Below are 23643 nucleotides of genomic sequence, written 5' to 3'. Positions count from 1 at the left end.
GGGATCAAACCCTAACAAAACTAACTCGATTACATGATAAATCTCATCCAACCCATCACCGTTCAACAAGCCCACGATGGAATTACTCACGCATGGCGGTGAGCATTATGAAATTGGTGATGGAGGAAGGTTGATGATGACGATGGCGGCGGATTCCCCTCTCCGGAGTTTAGGGCTCCCGAGAGAGTTTAGGGCTTGGAGGCGGCAACGTATCGTAAAGCGCGATGAATCCTTCTCTCTTATTTTTTTCTCCCCGAAAGTGAATATATGGAGTCAAGGTGGATGTGGTGGAGTGTCAGGGGGCCCACGAGGCAGGGGGTGCACCCAGGGGGTAGGCGCGCCCCCACCCTCGTGGACAGGGTGTGGGCCCCCTGACGTGGATTCTTCTTCCAGTATTTTTTATATATTCCAAAAATAATCTCCGTTGATTTTCAGGTCGAACCGAGAACTTTTATTTCTACACAAAAATAATACCATGGCAATTCTGCTGGAAACAGCGTCAGTCTAGGTTAGTTCCATTCAAATCATGCAAGTTAAGGTCCAAAACAAGGGCAAAAGTGTTTGGAAAAGTAGATACGACGGAGACGTATCATGGGCGGCTCCAGGTGCGGCGAAGTACGCCTGATGGCTCCATAGGTCCACGGTGGAGTCACCTGCTGCTGACGAGGGGCCTCCCTTGCACCTGGGCTGCTGCTTGCGCCTGCCCCGCGGCGGTTGCCGCGCCGGCCGCCACCCTTTGGCTGCTGCTGAGGGGCAGCGGGGGCGTGGGCGGGAGGGGGAAGAACCCCGTGGGTGCGTGCGGGGCGGGTGGCGGCGGGACGCCGCGAGAGGTGCCGGTGGCGAGGGCGTGGTGCTGCACACGCTTCTTCACCCCCTTCATCCGGTGCTCCTCCAACCGCAAGTACGCCACAAACTTGGGGAAGGAGGGCTCCGGCATCAAGGTGAGGTTGGAGGCGGCGTTGCCGAAGTCCTCGTTGAGGCCGGCGGTGAGCGTGCTGAGGAGGAGGTCGTCATCAACCTTGGGGACGATATCACGAAGTTCATACGCCAACGTCTGCAGGCGGTGGCAGTAGTCATCGATAGACTGGTCATCCTGATGACAGTCAAAAAATTCCTGCTGCAGAAAAACGCGGTGTTGAAGCTTGTTATCGGTGAAGAGGCCGTTGAGCTTGACCCACACGGCGCGGGCATCATCACCATCGCTCACGACCGTGTGAAACAGGTCCATGAAGATGGTGGTGAATAACCACCGGATGAGCGTGGCGTCGATCGCGGTCCACTCGGAGTCGCCCACTATGGTGCGGGAGCCGATGGTGCCGTCAACATGATCCACGAGATTGTTCTTGCGGAAGAGCAGCGAAAAGTACGTCTTCCACGCGAAGTACGTGGAGTCGGTGGCGTCGAGGACGACGGGAACGCGTTCATGGATGTTGATGTCGCGGATGTCAGTGGGGTCCGGCCCGGCGAAGGGGTTGGAGTAGGTGGAGGTGTTGGACGATATGACAGCGGCGTGAGGATGAGGAGGAGAGGCGGCGCGGCAGAAATGGGGAGGCACGGCTGCGGGTAGGAGGGGAGGCGCGGCACAGGGAGGAGGGAGCGGCGGCGGCGTGGGGCGGCGGCGGCTAGGGTAGGTGGAAGCGTTTAGGAGAGGATCGGGGCGGTATCTGATACCATGTAGAATTGATTATGTGCATCGATAATTGTCATTGATCATGAACTAGACACATATATAGGTACAAGGACTGCGAGATCTTAACCATATCTACTATGCAGGAAAAGGATCGTGAGATATCGCTAAGCTAGGAAGCAAATACAAGAGATTCTAGCCGTCAGATATACATATAATGACAACCGCGCTCAACTGTTCGGATGCTCGATGAGGACGGGGTGCATCCTAACTCTATCATGCTCCTTTCTGTGCTGCCTACCAGTGTTGATCCTAGGCGCTTGAGACATCTTGCGAGATGCATGCTTTTGTGGTCCGTTGTGGCTTTGATGAGCTCGGCAATATCTTCGCGGACATGCATGATGTGTACTGCAAGTGTGCGGCGGTCAAGGCGATGAGGATGGTATTTGATCGGATGATGGGCAAGAACGCTATGTCCTACGACATCGTTATCTGCGTGCTCTGTTTTTTATACTTGAACTAGCACATATATTCGTGCGTTGCAATGGGAAAAATTAATGTTTTGCACAAGCATAATGTCCCACAACATTAAATTCATTATAAAGAACATGTTGCAACGTAATATCGTCCTTCTACAAAATGAACATAAAAAAATATGTCGCAATTTAGTCGTGTTCATATTTTCTTTGCGGGGCATAATGTCCCACTGATTTCATTTAAATACAATCATTTTTAATGGCATTTAAGTATAATCTTTTCATTAATTACCATGAAATCCTTACCCGTTTTAGTCAGGAATCAAATCCTTCTTTTTCTAATTTAGTAGCCCCAACACATTAAGGCCTATAGATCCTTACTTTTAATTATCCTACCTTTTTACCTCAAATCCTTCATGTAGAATTTATTAAGACCACAATTTTTTTAATAGTTATTCCACCGATTTATCCATAATCCTTTCTTTAATTAGCCACATTTGTTTAAATATTATATTTAAGCCCACAATCCTTTCTTTATTAGCTCATTCGCTTAATTAGCTCTCCCTAAAAATGAGCCTTGGACCTCACCCTTCCCCATCTACAGGAACAAAGGGTGATTTGTGCGAACCCCGGGCTCTCCACCTCGCCGTTGACGAATCGGCGCCCCCCTCGCCCTCCGCCAGACGCTCCGGCGGCGGGAGGACGGGGGAGGCCCGATTTGCAGCGTGTACATAGTGTAGGAGTGCCTAGGGAGCCAGCCGGTGGTGTCGTGGAGGCGGCGGTGCGACTGGATCGGCTTTTTGCAGGTGTTGGTCTCCCCTTCGACGACGAAGTTCCAGTGGAGCTCCACGGTGGACCAGCACCTTTCTTCGTGCTCGCTGCTCAGTGGAGAGGCCGTGCACGGTTCCCCCGTGCCGGAGATCGAGGGATGGCGATTCCGGCGGTTGAAGATCTGGAGAAGGAAGGCGATGTTGAGCGGTGCGACGACGACGACAGCCATGGGTGTAGGTCCTCAGGGACCGTTGATCGGACACTTCCCGTTTCGCCCGGGGGTTGTTTCGATCCAAGGCGTCAGCGAGCAGCGGCGAACAGCGCGTCACCGGCTCGTTCACGGCGCCGACATAGTCGGATTGCAGAGGGGCTTGGTTGTAATTTCCTTTTCTGTGTGGACCTTTCAGTAATTTGACCGTTTTAATATCAACTCTTTTTCTCGCAAAAAAATAAATAAACATGATGACTGCCACTCGTATATTTAGAGTGAGTTGGGATTAGTAAATATGAAAGGTGCATAAGTCTTTGGTTGTTACATCTAAGAGATAGACAGAAGGTCTTGTGTTCAATTCCCATAATGTTGATTTATTTTGACCCAATTATTTTTCGTGATCTCTCTATGAAAGCCCATAAAAGGCCCATCAACATACAAGTAACTGGCCCAGATCGCTTAACGTGTGTAAACCAAACATAAAGGACTAAACCAAACCAAAAATACCTATTCCTTTTAATAGTAGATATAGATATAGATATAGATAGATAGATATAGATTTGAATAAGATTGAAGAAGATGTGTCTATCATGGATCCGGATCATCAAGGAAGGCCACTACCGATGGACCCCTATGGGCAGGGGCAAGGTACGGCAACCGCGTCATCCCTACTTCTTCACCGGAGCCGAACAAAATTTATTATAATAAACAATAGAGAAGTTGTCGTGTATTGCTCCCATGGCGAGGGCTTAACATATTTAGCCTACAATTAATATCATATGAAATATCAATGTCTACACTATCTACATAATTTTCATCATAATATATATCAATGTGCATTGCACGCTTGGACGATGACAAAAAAAGAAGCAAACAAAAATTCACTCAAACAACAAAGGGCAGCAGGTTACGCCACGTGGTCACAAAACCCCCCGTTCCCATCTCTCCTGATATCCCCCTCGCCACGAACCAACCAACCATCCATCACAGGAAGTTCCGCTTCCTCCAGAGAAACCAAGAAAGCAGAGCAGCAGCTCAGGCGAGTCCTTCACCTCGATCCATGCAAGATGGCATTCGCCGCCTCCACGGCCTGCTGCAAGCCATCCGCGCTGCTGGCCCCTCGCGCGGCGTCGTCTTCGTCGCCGTCCGGCCGTCCCAGGTCATGCACTGGTTACGTGACCACGTGGACTAAACTTAACTTAAAAGAAAAGTCTTCCTTGTCCTCGGTATATAAAGCATCGCACTTGTTATGTTGCATAAAAAAAATTCAAAAATGGACCGGTGATAAATAGTATCATCAACCTGTTAGGTTGATCTCTCCACCGAGTAGGCTCAATGGCCCATCGGGCCCTGATCTATTCGCGCCCTGATCGAGGGCGCCTAACCCTCTTATGGTTGGTGGGTCCCTGCGACCTGTGATATATAGAGAGGTGGGGGCGGGGCACACGGTACGAGGTTAACCGCACCGCCAGACTCCTCATCGAAATCCCCTTCCGATCTAGCGCAATCGCAGTGCTCATGGAAAGCACCACTGCCACCTCTCCATCTCGATCCCTCTGCCATCACCGGCCCCTACTTCACCATGGCCGGCTCTGGATCGAGCTCATCCGCACCCAAGAAAGGTAGGTTACCAGAAAGATCTAGCATACACGATTCAAGTGGGTCTATCAATGGTATCAGATGCCACTGGCTAGATGATTTCGGTACAAAGAAACAAAAACAGAAAAAGAAAAGGAGATCCCCTCCCCCAAAGAACCCTAACCCTAAAAGAACAATAAGGGCACAGGGCAAAGAAATCGCGCCGCCGCAAGGCCGCGCCGTTCCTCTCGATCCGGACGCGCATCGGCAAGCCGAGGCGTCGGACGAAGAACCACCGGAGCTAGCTCAACGGCTTGCCGGAAAAGAAAAGAAAAAGGAAAACACAAAAAGGGGGGGGGCAGCACCGCGGCCAAGTCCCTCGAGAGCAGCGCGCCCGCCACAAGGGAGGACGCGCGACTGGCCAGGAGGATGGCAACATCGCGATCTGGCCGAGCTCCGCTTCATCTCGCCGCACCTCTCTGTCTCTCTTGTGAAAATGGAATGGAAGGGGAAAGGGAAGGTGGCTCTCGCGCAGTGCGGTGGATGCACGCCGTCGCCGGCGGAGCCCCAGCCCGGCTGCACGGGAGCAAAGGGCTTGGCCGCGCCTCTCTGTCGCTCTCTGTCACAGGATGGAAGAAAGCAGACAGAGAAAGGAAAGGAGCGCCACGGCGCGGCGCGGTGGCCGTCTCCGGCGACCGGGCATGGTAGCCCGACGACCTGGACAAGGGTCGTCGCCGCTGCGAGCGAGAGGATGAGCGGCGTGCAGGAGGCAAGAATGGCTAGGGTTCTCTGAGCGGCGCTGGATCGAGCGCTTTTTGCTCAGCCGATCTGCACGCTGGATCGTCAGATGGAATCCGACGGCCAGGCTGCAAACCCTAAGCCGCCGCTGGGCCTACTGGGCCAAGAGGGTTGGACTGGCAGCAGTGCAGGCTGGGCCGAGGCCGCCAGCCGCGGGCGCTGCCGCGCGAGCTGGGCTGGGGTCGGCTCTGCTGCAGTTTTTATCCCTTTTTATTTATTCTCTGTTATTTTTTATACAGTTTTATTCAAAAGTACAGAAAAAGAAAGTCAAAGAAATGTTTCTAAAAAAGTTCATGTTTTTTTATTCATGTTTTCCGCTGCGTAAATAATTAATAGTGCTCTTTTACAAAGAAAATAAAAGTTTAAATAGAATTATGTTTTTAAGAGCATGTTAAAGTGATTATTAGAATGAATATGGTTATGTTATTTTTATGACCAACGTTATTACTAACATGATCATATTTTATTATTGAAATTTAAAGGTGCATTTATTTCTAATATTTTGCCCAACGGTAATATAGATTTAATTGCATAGACAATTATATGTTTAATTTGACCAACGTTAGATTAATGCGTATGATTGTTATATTGATGTCACTTAGATTGTGATTTCAGGAGGCTTTCACTTGATGAGTTGCATAAAAGAAGTTCCGACACTCAGAGGTGACAACCACACTGAGTGGAGGAAGAAAGTTGAACTGACATTTGTTTGTGCTGATCTGGACTGGGTTCTGGATGAACCACAGCCGGTCAGACCTACAGAGCCAGTAAGAGAGACTACTGATGATGATGCTGCATGGGCTAAAAACATGGGGGATTATGCTCCTTTGGAGATGTCCTACATCATAGACAACCAAAAATGGGTCAGTGCAAATAAAAAATGCATGGCCTTTATAAAGAATACAATTGAGAGCACCATTGTGGGCTCCATTGCAGAGTGCACTTCCGCAGGGGAGTTGCTGACAAAGATAAAGAGCCAGTTTACTGGCTCTTCAAAGATATATGCCACCCAGGTGTTAAAACAACTTGTGACAGAACAATACACATGTGGTGGAATAAGAGAGCACACCCTCAGGATGAGCAATATGGCAGCAAAGCTAAAGCCCATGGATGAGGATCTGGAGATCAAACCAAAGCTTCTGGTCCACCTAGTCATGGCTTCACTACCAAAGGAGTTTGAAACTTTTGTTGTGAACTATAATATGTCACCTGGAACATGGGACATTGAAAAGACAATTACAATGTGTGTCCAAGAAGAGGACAGACTAAAAGCCTCACATGGTGGTACACTCAACTATGTGAAGGATCACAAGAAAAAGAACTACAATCAAAACAACAAAAGTTCTCCTTCAAAGCCACAAGGAAAAGCTCCCTATCAGCATCAGCATCAGCAACAGTCTTTCCGAGTGGACAAAGACACTTGTCTCCATTGTAAGCAGACCGAGCATTACAAGAAAGACTGCCCTGTTTGGCTGAAGTCCTTAATGGCAAAGCAAGGTAACAACATTGTTTCCTTAGTTAATGAATCCTTGTACACACAGTTTTCGAAATCTACTTGGTGGATTGACTCAGGGGCAACTGTTCATGTTGCAAATTGTTTACAGGGATTCCATTTGACCCGGACTATGCTAAGAAGAGAAGGAGGCATTGAAGTAGCCAATGGAATAAAAGCGGAAGTTGAAGCTGTCGGCGACATCTCCTTGGAGTTAGCTGATGTATTCAAGCTTCTACTTAGAGATGTTCTTTATGTTCCTTCATGTAACAGAAACTTAATTAGCGTTTCATGTTTGGACAAAGAAAATTATGGGTGTTATTTTGGACATGGCAAGTGTGCCATCTGGTATAATAATGCTTATGTGGATAATGCTTTACTACATGATGAGCTTTATTTGTTATCACTTCGTGAAAAAGTGCATTCTGTATGCAATGTGAATGAACATGTTTCCGTGTCGAATAAAGAACAAAAGAAAAGAAAGAGAACATTCGACTCATCGAAATTATGGCACTGTCGCTTGGGCCATATTTCGAAGGGGAGAATAGAAAGATTAGTCAAAAGTGAAATTCTTCCACAGTTAGAATTCTCAGACTTAGAAAAATGTGTAGATTGCATTAAAGGAAAGTATATAAAACAAATCAAAAAAGGTGCAATCCATAGCATAAGCACACTAGAAATCATCCACACTGACATTTGCGGACCATTTTCGGTGAAAAGTGTGGATGGATATGACTCATTCATAACATTCATAGATGATTACTCTCGCTATGGTTATATTTATCCAACCAAAGAAAGATCTGAAGCGTTGGATAAATTTAAAATATTCAAAGCTGAAGTTGAAAATCAGCATGATAAAATAATAAAGATAGTAAGGTCCGACCGTGGGGGAGAGTACTACGGTCGGCACACTCCATATGGCCAAGTCCCTGGACCTTCTGCAAAGTTCTTACAGGAGACTGGCATAGTCGCCCAGTATTCAATGCCGGGTGAACCTCAACAAAATGGGGTAGCTGAAAGGCGCAACTGTACACTTATGGATATGGTGCGAAGCATGATGAGTTATTCCAACTTGCCATTGGGATTATGGATGGAGGCGCTTAAAACCGCCATTCACATTCTCAATAGAGTGCCAAGCAAGTCGGTGCTCAAAACACCGTACGAGCTATGGACAGGAAGGCTGCCCTCCCTACATCACTTCAGGGTGTGGGGATGCCCTGCTGAGGCCAAAATGTTTAATCCAAACATTGCAAAGTTAGATCCCAAAACAGTAAGTTGCCACTTCATTGGCTATCCAGACAGATCAAAAGGTTTTCGTTTCTACTGCCCAGACAGATATACAAAGTTTGTAGAAATGAGACATGCAGTCTTCTTTGAGGACAAAATGATGAGGGGGAGCTTGGTAGCTCGGAAAATTGATCTTGAGGAGAAGAGGGTGCATGCACCTAATCCGATGATTCAGGAGCCATTTTTCTCACTACCAGTTGCAACTCCACCCATGACAACTATGGGAGCAGACCCGGAACCTGTCCATCAGGAGCCGACTGAACCCGTTGTTGAGCATGAAAGGGAGGTGCAACAGCAAATTTTAGAAGAAGTGCCAGAAGTTGAGGCACGGAATGTGCCAGAAACTGAGGCCCTTAGAAGGTCTACAAGACCAAGAAAGTCAGCTATTTCTACTGACTTTAAAGTTTATAACACAGAAATGGTTCATATGGAAAAAGATCCCACCTCATATGAAGAAGCCATGAGAAGCTCATCGAAGTGGATGAAGGCAATGGAAGACGAGATGAAATCGATGAGTTCCAAAGATGTTTGGGACTTAGAGGAAATTCCTAAAGAAGCCAAAACAGTAGGCTGTAAATGGGTCTACAAAATTAAGTATGACTCTAAAGGGAGTATAGAAAAGTATAAAGCACGACTCGTGGCAAAATGATTTACACAAAGAGAAGGGATAGTTACAATAAGACATTTTCTCCAGTCTCATGTAAGGATTCCTTCAGAATCATAATGGCATTAGTTGCTCATTTTGATTTAGAGTTACATCAAATGGATGTTAAGACGGCATTTCTGAATGGTGATTTAAAAGAAAATGTCTACATGAAACAGCCTAAGGGTTTTATCATGGAAGGCAAGGAAAATATGGGATGCCGCCTGAAGAAATCCATTTATGGATTAAGACAAGCCTCTCGGCAGTGGTATCTAAAGTTTAATCAAACGATTAAAAGTTTTGGATTTAAAGAAAATATTGAGGATAATTGCATTTATGCAAAGTTTAAAAATGGGAAATATATTTTCCTAATCTTGTATGTGAATGATATCCTGCTTGCTGGTAGTGATGTTAGTCTACTACAAGAAACAAAGAAATACTTATCCTCAAATTTTGACATAACGGACCTTGGTGAAGCATCATATGTTTTGGGCATAGAAATTCACCGAGATAGGAACAATGGAGTCTTAGGACTATCGTAGAAAGCATATTTAGAAAAGATTCTTAAAAAGTATAATATGCATGCGAGTAAAGCCACACATGCTCCTATAGTCAAGGGCGATAGTTTTGGGAAATTCCAATGTCCCAAGAACCAGTATGAGAGATCGATCAAATGAAAGTAGTACCATATGCTTCGGCAGTTGGCAGCTTACAGTATGCACAAGTGTGCACTCGCCCTGACTTAGCTTTTATCATCGGGGTACTCAGTAGATATCAAGAGAATCCAGGCATGGAGCACTGGAAGATGGTAAAGAAGCATTGCGTTATGCGCAAGGCACGAAGGACTACATGCTAATATATAGGAGAAGTGATTCCCTAGAGATAAAAGGGTATTTAGACGCAGATTTTGCGGGGGACAGAGATGATAGAAAATCCACGTCCGGATACGTCTTCACTCTCGCTGGGGGAGCTATTTCGTGGAAAAGCTCCAAACAGTCGATAGTTGCATCATCCATGATGTATGCAGAATTCATAGCATGCTTCGAAGCCACGGGCAGGCGATATGGCTAAAGAAATTTGTAACCAACTTGAAAGTGGTAGATTGTATTCACAAACCACTAAAGATGTACTGCGACAACCAACCCGCAGTATTTTACGCTCACAACAACAAGTCGAGTAATGCTGCCAAAACAATAGAGATAAGGTATTATGTTGTGAAAGATAAAATCCAAGATCAAACTATAAGTCTCGAGCATATAAGGACAAAGGATATGCTTCCGGATCCGCTAACGAAAAGCTTACCACCCAATGTGTTCAAGGAACACTTAGCCAGCATGGGTTTAAGGGAAAGCCTTATGATTTCTGGATAGGCCCAAAAGGAACAGAATTTGCTTCTGATCATAACATATGTTGTAGCTGTATGATTCTAACGGCAATTAAGCTGTGACAATGAAACATGCTCTATGTACCAATATGCGATGAAACAAATAAACTAGAAAGTATAAGGTTAAAAGTAAAAGTTGAGATCAAGGGGGAGAATGTTAGGTTGATCTCTCCACCGAGTGGGCTCAACGGCCCATCGGGCCCTGATCTATTCGCGCCCTGATCAGGGGCGCCCAACCCTCTTATGGTTGGTGGGCCCCTGTGACCTGCTATATATAGAGAGGTGGGGGCCGGGGCACACGTACGAGGTTAACCGCACCGCCAGACTCCCCACCGAAATCCCCTTTCGATCTAGGGCAATCGCAGTGCTCACGGGAAGCACCACTGCCACCTCTCCATCTCGATCCCTCTGCCATCACCGGCCCCTACTTTACCATGGCCGGCTCTGGATCGAGCTCATCCGCACCCAAGGAAGGTAGGTTACCGGAAAGATCTAGCATACACGATCCAAGTGGGTCTATCACAACCACCTTATATGTCTATATATGCGCAACCTAAGGGTGAGTGGTTTCCTTCAAGTTCGCGAGTCATTAAGTTTCACCACATAATAAATTTTCTGCGACATCCTTTAATAGCAACAATGCAAGAAAGATGAAACAGAAAAGAAAAGGCAAATTTAGCTTGAGAATAGGAGACACCGGGAATGAAACTCTATGGATCAAACCAGAAGAACTTGCGCAAATGAGCGGTTCTTCAACGCCATGTCGTCCTTTGCTCTCCGACAAGAAACATTCTAGTTCCTCTATCATCAAGACATTTTTTTGAAAAGGGGGGGTCCCCGGCCTCTGCATCTGAACGATGCATACGGTCACTTAAATAAATGAAATAGCTTTAACAATGTCATAGAGTCTTGAAGCAAAATAAAGGCGAGCTCACAAAGAACCTCGGCGCTGAAAAAAGAACGGGCCAAAAAGCCACAATCGGCTGGCAAGATAAAGATAGGAAAACTAATTGCCTATCCTATTACATGACCTCCATCCAAACCGGTTGAAGATATCCCGCGCTACCATCTCCCACCGGACAGATCCAGTAACCAAACGCTCCCTGTCCTCCATCGGAATGAGTAAGGACCACATACGGATCAGCGCCGTAGCATGGAAAATAACCTGCAAAAAATGAATGGTAGTTATTCTGTTAAAAGCCAAATCATTTCTGCAGTTCCAAATTGCCCATAACAACGCACGAACTCCTACACGAATATGTCTAGCTGTATCGGACTCTATCCAATCCAGCCACGTTCCAAATAACGACCCGACCGAACTCGGAGGAGTAATGTTAAAGGCAATTTGCACGGTGCGCCACCGAATTCTCACCAACGGACACTCAAAGAAAAGATGCTTAATGGTCTCGTCATGATCACAGAAACTACACCTAGTAGATCCTGTCCAATTGCGCTTAACCAAGTTGTCCTTTGTTAAAATAACCTGTTTATGGACAAACCACATAAATACTTTAATTTTCAAAGGAACTTTTACTTTCCAAACATGTTTGGAACTAGGAATGTCAGTCGAGTTAATAACATCGATGTACATCGACTTAACAGTAAATTGTCCAGACCTAGTGAGTTTCCAGCACAACTGATCAGGCTGATTAGCTAGCTGGACTTCCATCAGTCTACGCACCAGATGAAGCCAAGCTTCCCATCTATCACCAACAAGCACCCTCCGAAATTGAATATTAAGGGGAATGGACTGCATGATCGTTGCAACTAACGCATCACGTCGCTGGACAATACGATACAAGGTTGGATACTGTAGTGCCAATGGTGTATCACCCAGCCAAGTATCCTCCTAGAACCGTGTATCTTTGCCATCACCGACAATAAACTTTGTTCTATTAAAGAAGGCTGCCTTAACTCTCATAAGCCCCTTCCAAAACGGTGAATCAGTTGGTCTCACTGTCACCTGGGACAAAGTTTTGGAATGCAGATACTTGTTGCGGAGAATCTGCGCCCAAGTTGCGTCAGTCTGAGTAGAAAGCTTATACAACCACTTGCTAAGCAGGCATCTGTTCTTGACCTCAAGATTCTCGATACCCAAACCCCCTTGGTCCTTTGGTCGACAAATAACATCCCATTTGGCGAGTCTATACTTTCTCTTAAGTTCATCACTCTGCCAAAAAAATCTCAATCGGTAGAAGTCCAACCGTTTCCTAACCCCAACTGGAACCTCAAAGAAAGATAGTAGGAACATCGGCATACTTGTAAGCACCGAATTAATAAGAATTAACCGGCCTCAATATGACATAAGTTTTCCCTTCCAGCAACTAAGTTTCTTTTCAAACCGATCTTCGATACATTTCCACTCTCTGTTCGTTAGCTTACGATGGTGAATGGGTATACCTAGGTACATAAAAGGTAAAGTCCCTAATTCACAACCAAACAATTGCCTATAAGCCTCTTGTTCCTCCTTGGCTCTACCAAAGCAGAACAACTCGCTTTTATGAAAGTTAATCTTTAACCCGGTCAATTGTTCAAATAAGCATAACACCAGCTTCATATTTCTCGCTTTTGCCAGGTCATGCTCCATAAAGATGATTGTATCATCAGCATACTGCAAAATAGACACACCCCCATCAACAAGGTTGGGCACCAAGTCACCCACCTAACCGGCCTCCTTTGCCCTACCAATGAGAATTGCTAACATGTCAACCACAATGTTGAACAAAATCGGGGACATTGGATCACCTTGCCTCAGGCCTTTGTGTGTCTGGAAATAATGCCCTATATCATCATTTACTTTAATTCCAACACTTCCTTTTTGTGTAAAGGATTCTACCTGGCGTTGCCAAGCCTCATCAAAACCCTTCATACGTAAGGCCTGTTGAAGGAATGGCCATTTGACTTTGTCATACGCTTTTTCGAAATCCACTTTGAAAACAACCCCATCTAGCTTTTTCGTGTGGATTTCATGGAGCATTTCATGAAGGACCACTACCCCCTCAAGGATATTCCTGTCCGGCATGAAAGCAGTTTGGGTAGGCCGCACAACAGCATGCGTGATCTGTGTGAGCCTATTGGTCCCGACATTGGTGAAATTTTTGAAACTAACATTAAGAAGGCAGATTGGCCTGAATTGCTCAATTCTCACAGCCTCTGTTTTCTTAGGAAGAAGGGTGATCGTTCCAAAATTTAGCTGAAAAAGATGAAGCTGTCCAGCAAACAAATCATTGAACAAAGGCAACAAATCCCCTTTAATGATATGCCAGCATTTCTTATAAAACTCCGCTGGAAATCCATCGGGGCCCGGCGCCTTGTTATTTTTCATTTGCGAAATGGCCTCAAGTACCTCTTTCTCGAAGAAAGGAGCCGTAAGAATATCATTCTCCACTGCTGTGAGCTGAGGAACATCCTCAACCCTGGACTCATCCAGAGACACACAGTTCGTTTCTCGAGGACCAAACAGTTGCTTATAGTACTCAGTAATGTACAATTTTAGGTTTTCCTGTCCTACAATTGTACCCTCATCTTGCTCAAGCTGAAAGATCCTCTTTTTCGGTGCTTACCATTAGCGATCATGTGAAAGAATTGAGTGTTCGCGCCCCCCTGGACTACTCGCCGGACCTTGGCCCGCAACTCCCACTTCAACTCTTCTTCCCTAAGAAGTTCTTTCAGCCTCAATTCCGCGTCAAGCTTGGCATGAAGCTCCACGGCCGGCAGTATCGTGGTTTCTGCTTTTACATACAGGGACTGAATAAGGGATAGGAGCCTTTCCTTTTCGACCTTATAAATCCCGCTAAGATGCTTAGCCCATCCACGCAAGAAACTCCTCAAATGCCTAATCTTGTTCTGCCAGCGCTGAAGCGCAGTCTTCCCTCCTGAATCCTTAGCCCACTCTCTAGCCACGAGATCAAGGAAGCCTTCACGTTCAAACCAAGCCATCTCAAAGGAGAACACATTCTTGTTCCCCGGGTGGTAGGGATCACCAGAGTCCACAAATAAGGGCGTGTGGTCAGAAATACCACGGGACAGGGCCTGGACTGTTACCAGAGGGAACTTCTGTTCCCAATCGACACTTGCCAACACTCGATCCAACTTCTCATACGTCGGATTTGGCAGCGCGTTAGCCCAGGTAAATTTTCTACCCGAGAGCTCAATTTCTCTCAGGTTCAAACTTTCAATGATAGTATTGAACATGAACGACCATCTGCCGTCAAAGTTATCATTGTTCTTATCCTCACGCCTTCTAATTATATTGAAATCACCCCCCACCAAGATAGGCAACTGCTCGGAACCACAAATCCGGACAAGATCAGCCAAGAACTCGGGCTTGAGCTCGGGCTGCGCAGCCCCATATACCGCAACCAGCGCCCAATTAAACCCATCTTCCTTCGACCGCACCCGGAACTTGACTGCAAAGTCCCCCATAACAACACTGCGAACCTCAAGCGTTTCGCACCTAACGCCGAGTAAGATTCCACCCGATCTCCCTCTCGGCGGCAAGCAATGCCAATCAAAATCTATACCCCCCGACAAAGTATTTAGAAATTGAGGCGCAAAATTATCTCTACCCGTCTCCGATAGAGCGATAAAGTCTAAACGATGCTCGACAGACGCCTCAGCAAGAAACCTTCTTTTAGCCAAGTCCTTTAGACCTCTGCTATTTCAAAAGATTCCTTTCATAGTTCATCATGGAATTTTTTTGCCGTACGAATCCTAGTACTCCTACGCGCTACGGACACCGGGTATACCTTCCGTTTCCACTTGCGCTTGGGGACAGTTTGACGCTGCAACTGGTCCTCACAACCAGTCCTAGAGGGGATAGCCAAAAGTATCTGAGTAGAATCATCCTCTAGATCCCCCTCAGTAATAGGTTGCATAAGATCCGCACAAAACTTGTCGAGCACCCTGACCCTGAGCGCATCAGCCTCAGAATCACTCATGGGTTTAACAGCCGCAATATTACGAATCATCTCTAAGGCTTGCTCAGCCTCCATATCAAGCAAATCATTAACCGAATTAGAGATTTCAGTGTCATTACTACCCAGCGAAACTCCTAGTTGATTTGCATTTTCAACAATCTCATCATTTGAAAAATGTAGAATGCAATTAGAAATATTGACCGGCATACCAGTAGTGACCTCGACGTCACGAAGCTTGGCCGCCCTCATGGCGCACCGCTGCTGAATGTCGTACACGTCCGGCTGTGTCTAGAGACGGCCACTCACCCGGTGCCCCTCAGACATCGGATCCTGAATCCCTCCAAACGCAATGACCTCCTCCCGAGAGATCGCGGTCGAGGTCAGGCCTCCTGCCTCACCCCAACCAGAAGGCCGATCCATCTGCACGGGCTCACCCACAGCCTCGCCAGAGAGTGGACCGGCACTCACCAAGATCTCAGACTCCTGCCCTGCCCCGTAGGACGGGGCCGGCAGGAAAGGTGGTGGAGGCAGTACAAGGGCCGCCTGCCCTCGCATCCCCCAACACCGGAGAAGCCGCCCCCACAGGCGTCGAAGGAGAAGGCTCCGAGGCCACCTGCCCCGAGCCCTCTCCCGTAGGCGCCACGAGCCAAATGGTAGACGCGGCGGGAGAGGAGGTGTCCGAGGCCTCCTGCCCCAGACCCCCTCCCAACGAAGAAAAGGACACGAGAGCCACCTGCCCCGAGTCCCCTTCCTCAACAGTAGGGGAGCAACCCGAGGCCGCCTGCCCCAGGGCTCCCCCTAACGAGTCGGGCATGACAAGCTGCGTCACTTCCTGAGGAGGTGCCGAGTGCTGAGCGCGAGGGGGAGTGGCCACCTGCCGACTCACCTCCTCATTCCCACAGATCGAGATTGAAGAACCCCCAAGATCCCCAGGAATGGTATCCACAGTACCCTCAACCCCCAAAACAGGCAACTCGAGCTCAAAAGCCTCCTCAGACTCGAACCAACCACTCCACAGTCTCGGAGGTGCCGAAGAGGGCTCGAAAGACCCAAATCTCAGAGTCGTCGAAGGCACCGAAGAGGGTGGGGCTGCTCCATCCCCGGTCGTCGCAGTTTCGGACCCCGGCCCCTTGGACAATAGTCGTCCAGAGTCCTCGACCGGCGGCTCTTGCGCTCCCGCGCTGCCATCACCCTCGTGCATATCCACATCAGACTCATGAGTCGGCGCAACCAGAAGGCTCTCATCCTCAAACTCAATAACCAGATTATAAATCCTGCCTCGATAAGCCCACTTAACCACTTCCAGCACATACTCAATGTTCAGAATACTAACCAGAACCCGAGCAATCCCGTGAGCTCTGGTGAACTCCATGTCCACACGCTCAGGCTTCCCTACTAAAATGCCCATGCTGGCCACAACCCGAGCATCCTGCAGTGGCTTAGATGGAGCCCCGGAAAATCGCAACCACGCCTGAGTAAGTGGCACGCCCTGAGGCTCAGTATGCTTCCACTCCTGAAACTCAAGGATGCCATTCGTTCCCGGCACCTTACACATCCCAAAACTCAACAACCTCTGCAAATCCTCCACGGAAGGACACTCAACTCTGAACATCTTATCAGCAAGACTGACAAGGTCCCACTGGAAATCCCCAGGGGCCAACTCTCTGAGCCTCTGCACGATCTGTGACTCAGACACCTCCCCTCCGGTGACCTTGACAATCCCCGTGGTCATACTCATGGACTCATCAGACACCTCTCGCTCATTCGGAGACTCGAAAAAAGTTAGCTCAGCACAGTAAACTCCATACATCATGAGTGACGGTGCTAGATCTCGCAGTAATGGACACTCCCCAGAGTCATGTGCCAGTTTACCGCAGGTATCACATAAGATAGCCACACACTCCGCAATGAAGTGGCCCTTGTCGCTGCAACAATAACAAAGCATCTTTTCCTTCCTGCGCGCCCACTTGGATGCCCTATCAGCCTCAGCCATATCTGTCAACTCCGTAGACACATCGGTCATAACCTCGTTCTCAGGAACCTGAATCGTAGCAAGAGCCGTCACTACCTCTATTGCGCGACCGGTGAGTACAGGCTCCTCGGCAGTCCCATCAACTGACATCTAGTCGACAGCAACCGGTGGTGGCGGAGGACGTGGACGGTACCGGGCCCCCCGGCCGCCCCGACCACCACGATGGCCTCGGAAACCTCCTCGCTGCCGAAGACCCGGATCAGCAGTCCCCTCAACGAAGCCGCCTGAAGGACCCAAGAAAGGCCTCTCTGCCGAACCATCACTTTGCCACGCATAGCCCCGACCGCCACCCGTGGATGAAGAGCCACGGTTTTGGCCAGCCCCATAGGCATCATAACCGTCATCCCCCCATTGACCTCGGGGCACAGCCACAACACCGATGGTCTGCGACGGCATAGTAGGTCGAGTAACTACGTGGGGAGGAGGGACCGGCGCCCTTGGTGGCGCAGCTCCCCGGCCCGCAGATGCAACCGCCGCACCGCCCGGAACGACCGGCCGAGGACCGGAGGCATGTCCTCCTCGCACAACCGGAGCCGGCGGCCGCCCCACCGCTGCCCCGGCAGGCAAGTTAGCCGCAGCCTGACCCCCAGACCCGCGCCCCGCCGCAGCCCTAGGAAGCTGCCCACCAGCTCGGTCGACGGCCGAAGCCGGCGCCGGCAGGACGCCCCTGCCACTCCCTTGGGCCAGCGGCAGCGATCCCCGGCCAACGCCCTGGCCAGGCGGCGGCGCGCCCCGGCCATTGCCCTGGCCAGGCGGTGGCGCCCTGGAGGTTTGGCCAGCCCCGCTGGGCGTAAGCGGCCTCTTCCCAGGAGGAGGAGCTCCAGCCGACCCCGCCATCGCGCCAAGGGGAGGGATGCGGCACGCTCGGCCAGGTCCGGCGGAGCGAAGGTGCGGCAGACGACGTCACGCAACCCTAGGACGCGGCGGTGGAAAAGACGATGACGAACGTATCGTGCATGTGTCTCGGAATTCTGTATCGATTGGATCCACTACTGGCTGGGCCTCATACCCATCAGTTTTAGGCCCAAAAGAACCAGCCGGCCCAACAGCGCTCGGCTCAGCTCGGCCCAGGAGTCGTTTCAAACGCTCCTGGCGAGCGGCACGGATCTGGGTCGCCGTGGCCGCCGGCGACAAAGCCGCGGCCACCTCCGGCGCCGATCCTGCACAATTCCGGCGATCATTCTTACGTCTCTTTACCAACGTCCAAGAATCCGGTCGAATCATGTCAAAAAGCGTTAACAATATAGGAAGAACACGTGGAGCTACATGCAATGTAGCTTCAATAACAAGTGTGTAGTCCAAAAGCGACATCTTGCTCGATATGATCAAGCATTTATACAAACTTCTCTGGATGGTTACTAATTAAATCGTGTGGAGTTGCATTTTGGGGTGTTGGTCCCTGCTCCCCAGTAGATGAAGCAAACTAACGACGCGTTTGGTTGATGATTTTTCCGCCGTCTTCCGATTACACCGGCTTAGAAATACGTTACTTGTGTTTGTTTGAGTCAGACCGGTTTCGAATCCTCTGTAATCGGAAAAGGTTCTTCGTAAAAGCAAAAATAGCAGATACCCTATGGTATGGAATAACGCCGTTCGTCCGGTATCGATCCCCTCTCTCTATTCTCTGCTTGCGCGATCTTTTCTTCACCACGAACACCGATCGAGTAGTAGCCTGCAAGACCGGAGATTTTCCTCCCCTTCAAAAACAACACCGGATCTCCATTCGCCGCCGTGAGTCGTCGCCGTAAGCAGCGCGCCAGCGATCTCCCTCTGCCGTGAGCAGCGCCGCTGATATCCGCCACGGGCAGCAGTATGGCCGATTTCCTTTCTCTACCGTGAGCAGTGGCGCCACCATGAACAGCTAGCGCTCTCTGATTTGGCCGCAAGTCATCCCCAGCAGCCGAGCATCTTGTACAAGACCGCCGGGGGCAGACCACGGTTTCCTTTTCCGTTGCTTGAACCAAACACATCGTGTAATTGCTCAGTCTGTGATCTAATACAGCGTATTCTCATTATAGTATTGAATACGTTACCTGCGTCCAACCAAATGCGTCGTAAAGTTCACTCCAGCGCAAAAAAAAAAGTTCACTCAAACAGCAAAGGGCAGCAGGTTACGCCACGTGGTCACAAAACCCCCCGTTCCGACCTCATCCTGATATCCCCTCGCCACGAACTAACCATCCATCACACGAGGCTCCCGCTTCCTCGAGAGAAACCAGGAAGCAGAGGAGCGGCTGAGGCGAGCCCTTCACCTCGATCCAGCCAAGATGGCATTCGCCGCCTCCACGGCCTGCTGCAAGCCGTCCGCCCTGCTGGCCCCTCGCGCCTCGTCGTCGTCGCCGCCGTCCCAGGCGCGCCTCTGCAGGCCCTCCACCTCGGCCGCGTTCCACGGCCTCAGGGCGCCGGCGTCGGCGTTCGCACTCGCGCCTGCGCCGCGCCGCCGCGCGGCGTCCACGGGCATCGTCTGCGGCAAGGTGCGTATGCAAACCTCGCTAACCATCTCGCGCTCGTGGGGAACTCATGCGTGGTGAATGAACTGGTGACTGAAGTGGGTTGGATTTTGGTGGTGGTTGCAGGTGAGCAAGGGCAGCGTGCCGCCCAACTTCACGCTCAAGGACCAGGACGGCAAGACGGTGTCGCTCTCCAAGTTCAAGGGCAAGCCCGTCGTCCTCTACTTCTACCCCGCCGATGAGACGCCGGGCTGCACCAAACAGGTCAGTCATCTTTCTGCGACAGTTTCGTGCATCGATTGATTGGTCCACCGGAAAACTAATAGGGACAATTTACCACTTTGTCCGTCAGCATGCCAATCTATGCCGTCACTGACTATAAGCATATCCCTTCTTTTTAGAATGTATTGTTTTTCTCTTCTAAAAGTCAAATTTCGACTTTTAGAAAATGACACTTTTTCACACAGAAAAATACACCTTATAATACATCAGCATGTACTAGGCGGTTTAATATAGACTTGGGACCTCACGTGAGGTGGGCCGTGGGGGGCACTGAAGTTTCCTGTCATATGGAGTGCATTTCAGAAGTTGGCACCAAGACGTCAAATATCGAGCCACCAAGGTCAGATATGGAGGGTGCTACATAAATTATGACGATTCTAACATATATGGCGACTCTGTTAGGGTGCCTTTTTTGTGCTAGAATCGTCATATTGATAATTATTATGGCGACTTTGCTAGAGTTGTTCTAAGCCTCGGGAGGAGTATATACTGTCCATCTACTCGCTTATAGGGTGTTCATCATTGCGTTCTCCTCGCTCTTCCTTCTCCTTCACAATCCTCTCCTTCTCTAGGTAGATACGTCACACAAAAAGGCATCAACGTGGATGTTCATGCGAAAAATTATGAGATCAACTATATATCAGTCGTTTTGGATTGTAATACAACAGTTGGCGTCCGTCTTCTTCCTCCTACCACTCATCCTCTTTCTCCTCCTCCGCTCAAACAACAGCCGGACAACCTGCCACCGCCACGCATTGTCGATGGCATCGGCTCGCCACCATACGCCCATACCCTTCCCAAGCCGCCACCTTCTCTAGTATGCTGTTGCTCCCGGTCATCGCTCTAACCGTGCCATCTTCTTGAGCTCGGGTGAGCCCCCTAACCAGAACTGCACCCGAACCACTCAATCTCGGACACCCCTTCCCACCTCCACCGACGACACCATGCCGTTTCAACCCTAGATCCGGTTGCTTCCCGCTTGGCCTCTTCGACGACCTTGTGTTTCGCTACTGCACACTGCAGGGCCCACATCTCCGCCTCCTTCTCTTCCTAAATCAACCGACCCTAATTGTATTTCCAGGCAACTTACATACATATCCCCTGGAAAAAAAAAGCAACTTACATACGACAAACGTGAAAATTGGTCATTCATTTTTTGCCTCGTGCAGAGGATTATATATTAGTTGGATCGAGCCAGAGATTAATTCTATTATGATTTAAATACAGTAGTAGCTCTATTTATTTGCCACTTGTTAATATATCAAATTTCGTCCAAATCAGATCATTCGCCAGAAGACATTCAATCCTCTTGGTTCTGCCGGAGCTAGCTCACCACTTGGGTCTCCCTTCCTTTCCAAACGCCATGGCTCCACCACCGTCCGAGCTGGCCTCTCCTCCCCTAACCCCACACCACAACACCACCGGGTCGCCATGACCATACCGTCTGAAGAAATCATGGAAGCAGCGACGCCGAGGAGGCAGCAGCCCATCGAAGAGGAGGCCGTCGCCAACGGAGGAGGGCGGACGTGCGAGCTGCCGACGTGGGCGCTGATCGGCGGCATCACGGTGGGCGTGGCGCTGGCGCTGGCGCTGTCGGTGGACGCGGGCCCGGCGATGGCGCTGGGGCCGGAGGGGCCGCTGCTGGAGGAGTTCTGGGACAACATGCGGCGGTACGGGCTGTACGCGCTGACGGTGAGCACGGGGTTCGCGTGGGCGCTGGTGCAGCCCATCTACGAGCTGCTGCGCAACCCCATCACCGCCGTGCTCATCATCGTGGTCATGGCCGGCGGCGCCGTGCTGACGGTCCAGGTCATCAACGCCATGGCCGGCAACTCCGACTTCGTCTACATGTACGAGCAGTAGCTCTAAATAGCTAGTTAATTAGGGTATTTGTACGTAGTATGTCTGGCTGATCTTGGACGAAACATGCATGATTTTGAGAGCAATAATAAAAAGGTGACACATATTAGATCATTGTTCTTTGGATGATGAACTGTGTGTATCTGCATGTGATAGTGATTGTTGTCCGTTGGATTGGATCCAATGATCTGAACGTGTAGGCGTGCGCGTTCCGGGACTCGTACGAGAAGTACAAGAAGGCGGGGGCGGAGGTGATCGGGATCAGCGGGGACGACGCGGCGTCGCACAAGGCGTTCGCCAAGAAGTACCGGCTGCCCTTCACGCTGCTGAGCGACGAGGGGAACAAGGTGCGCAAGGAGTGGGGGGTGCCGTCGGACCTCTTCGGGACGCTCCCCGGGCGGCAGACCTACGTGCTGGACAAGAAGGGCGTGGTGCAGTACATCTACAACAACCAGTTCCAGCCCGAGAAGCACATCGGCGAGACCCTCAAGATCATCCAGAACCTCTGAATCTGAACAACTTTCTCTCAAAGATTCTTTTCCCGTCGATCGATCGGTCTCTGCCGATGTAATCGTATGATATGATATACTCCTGGACATGATCCATGCGTAGAGCTGTTTTGATGTGTAATCCAGTGTACATGTATTGAATATGTTCAGTTCGCCAGCAGTGCGCACCTTCTTACAGTTAAATACAGAACGGAACGGGGGAGTACGTAGGTAGGTAACTACTTTTAATCCTCGTTTCTCACCGTGAGCGACACCGAGCCATGCATTGACTTGTGCGACAGCCTTCGACGCGGCGCCTGTAAATTTAGGGTAAACCTACTGCAATGCAGCTTGTGTACAACTCTCTACTGGATAGGCCCGGGTAAAAATGCAACGCTGGCGTCGCCAGCAGGAACGCGCGCAGCCGGTATCGTGCACGGCACGGGGATCTTACGGAGCCACGCCCGCCACGAATCAACCTGAACCTTCTTTTTTAACCCAAACTGCACTGCACAAAATGGATGATAAGCTAATGACAAACCCTCGTGAACCAGGTGGCCGGCCATGCGCCCGGCGCTCACTGGTCAGCGGGCGGCAACCGGATGTGCGGCTCATCCTATCACCAGGCCGAAAGCCCCACCACCGTCCCGACCGGACCGGCTCGATCGCATGGGCGGCGATACCGCTAAAGCGCACCACGGGCCCACGCACACGATTTTCGACTCTGGCTACAACTTGTGAGGGTCAGTTTTAGAGGTAATCCATAGCTGATCATGGGCACAGATGCTTCGAATGAACAGCAACGTAGACATAAGAGCAACAAAAAAAACGAATCTGGAAATTTTGCACATCAAAGACGAACAAGTTCTCTAAAGGCGTGCAAATTTCATGGCGATTTGACATCGGAGAAGCTTGGGACAGGAAAAAACAAAATCACTGCCCAAAATAGAAAACCGTGAACCTTTCTCAAAATGCCGATTTTCATTTTGACCAAAGATATTGAAAAAAAAAGGATTCAGCGGTGAATAGTGGTGTTATTGTTTGGCAATATGCAATGCTGTTATTTTTTCATGGCTCACATCCCATGATGTGTTTGAACTTGGAGTTTCGCATGGCAATAGAACATCACCCTATTAATATCTAGTATTTTTATTAAAAGAATGCTTGATTATCTGGATATGAATACATTGTGCCGCTTTAAAATTTCAGTTTACCTGATAAACACGAGTGCAGGTGCATCGTCGATCAAAGAAATCATAACAGATAATTGTCCGACTCATTTGGGAAAACAAATTTGCCCGCTAACGTATATGCATCTCCTCGGTTGTGGGCTCTTGGGCCCTCC

The 23643-nt window shown here is 49.4% G+C and overlaps 1 protein-coding gene across 2 annotated transcripts; it reads left to right on the top strand.

Moving 5' to 3' along the window:
* The first annotated feature begins 19360 nt into the window (after positions 1–19360).
* On the top strand, positions 19361–22504 carry LOC119329146 (peroxiredoxin Q, chloroplastic). Of its 2 annotated transcripts, none has more exons than XM_037602148.1 (3): positions 19361–19692; positions 19795–19932; positions 21232–21936. In XM_037602148.1, the coding sequence occupies exons 1-3, from the start codon at positions 19486–19488 to the stop codon at positions 21811–21813; spliced, it is 927 nt and encodes a 308-aa protein (XP_037458045.1). In that variant the 5' UTR covers positions 19361–19485; the 3' UTR covers positions 21814–21936. The 2 variants fall into 2 exon arrangements, with proteins under 2 accessions (XP_037458045.1, XP_037458046.1); XM_037602149.1 differs by lacking the exon at positions 21232–21936 and adding an exon at positions 22011–22504 and having other exon boundaries at positions 19378–19692.
* Positions 22505–23643: the final 1139 nt, after the last annotated feature.

Source organism: Triticum dicoccoides, chromosome 7A (genome assembly GCF_002162155.2).
Source record: "Triticum dicoccoides isolate Atlit2015 ecotype Zavitan chromosome 7A, WEW_v2.0, whole genome shotgun sequence".
Taxonomy (NCBI): Eukaryota; Viridiplantae; Streptophyta; class Magnoliopsida; order Poales; family Poaceae; genus Triticum; species Triticum dicoccoides.
The sequence above is the reverse complement of the archived record's forward strand: the minus strand, read 5'-3'. Positions and strand labels throughout refer to the sequence as shown.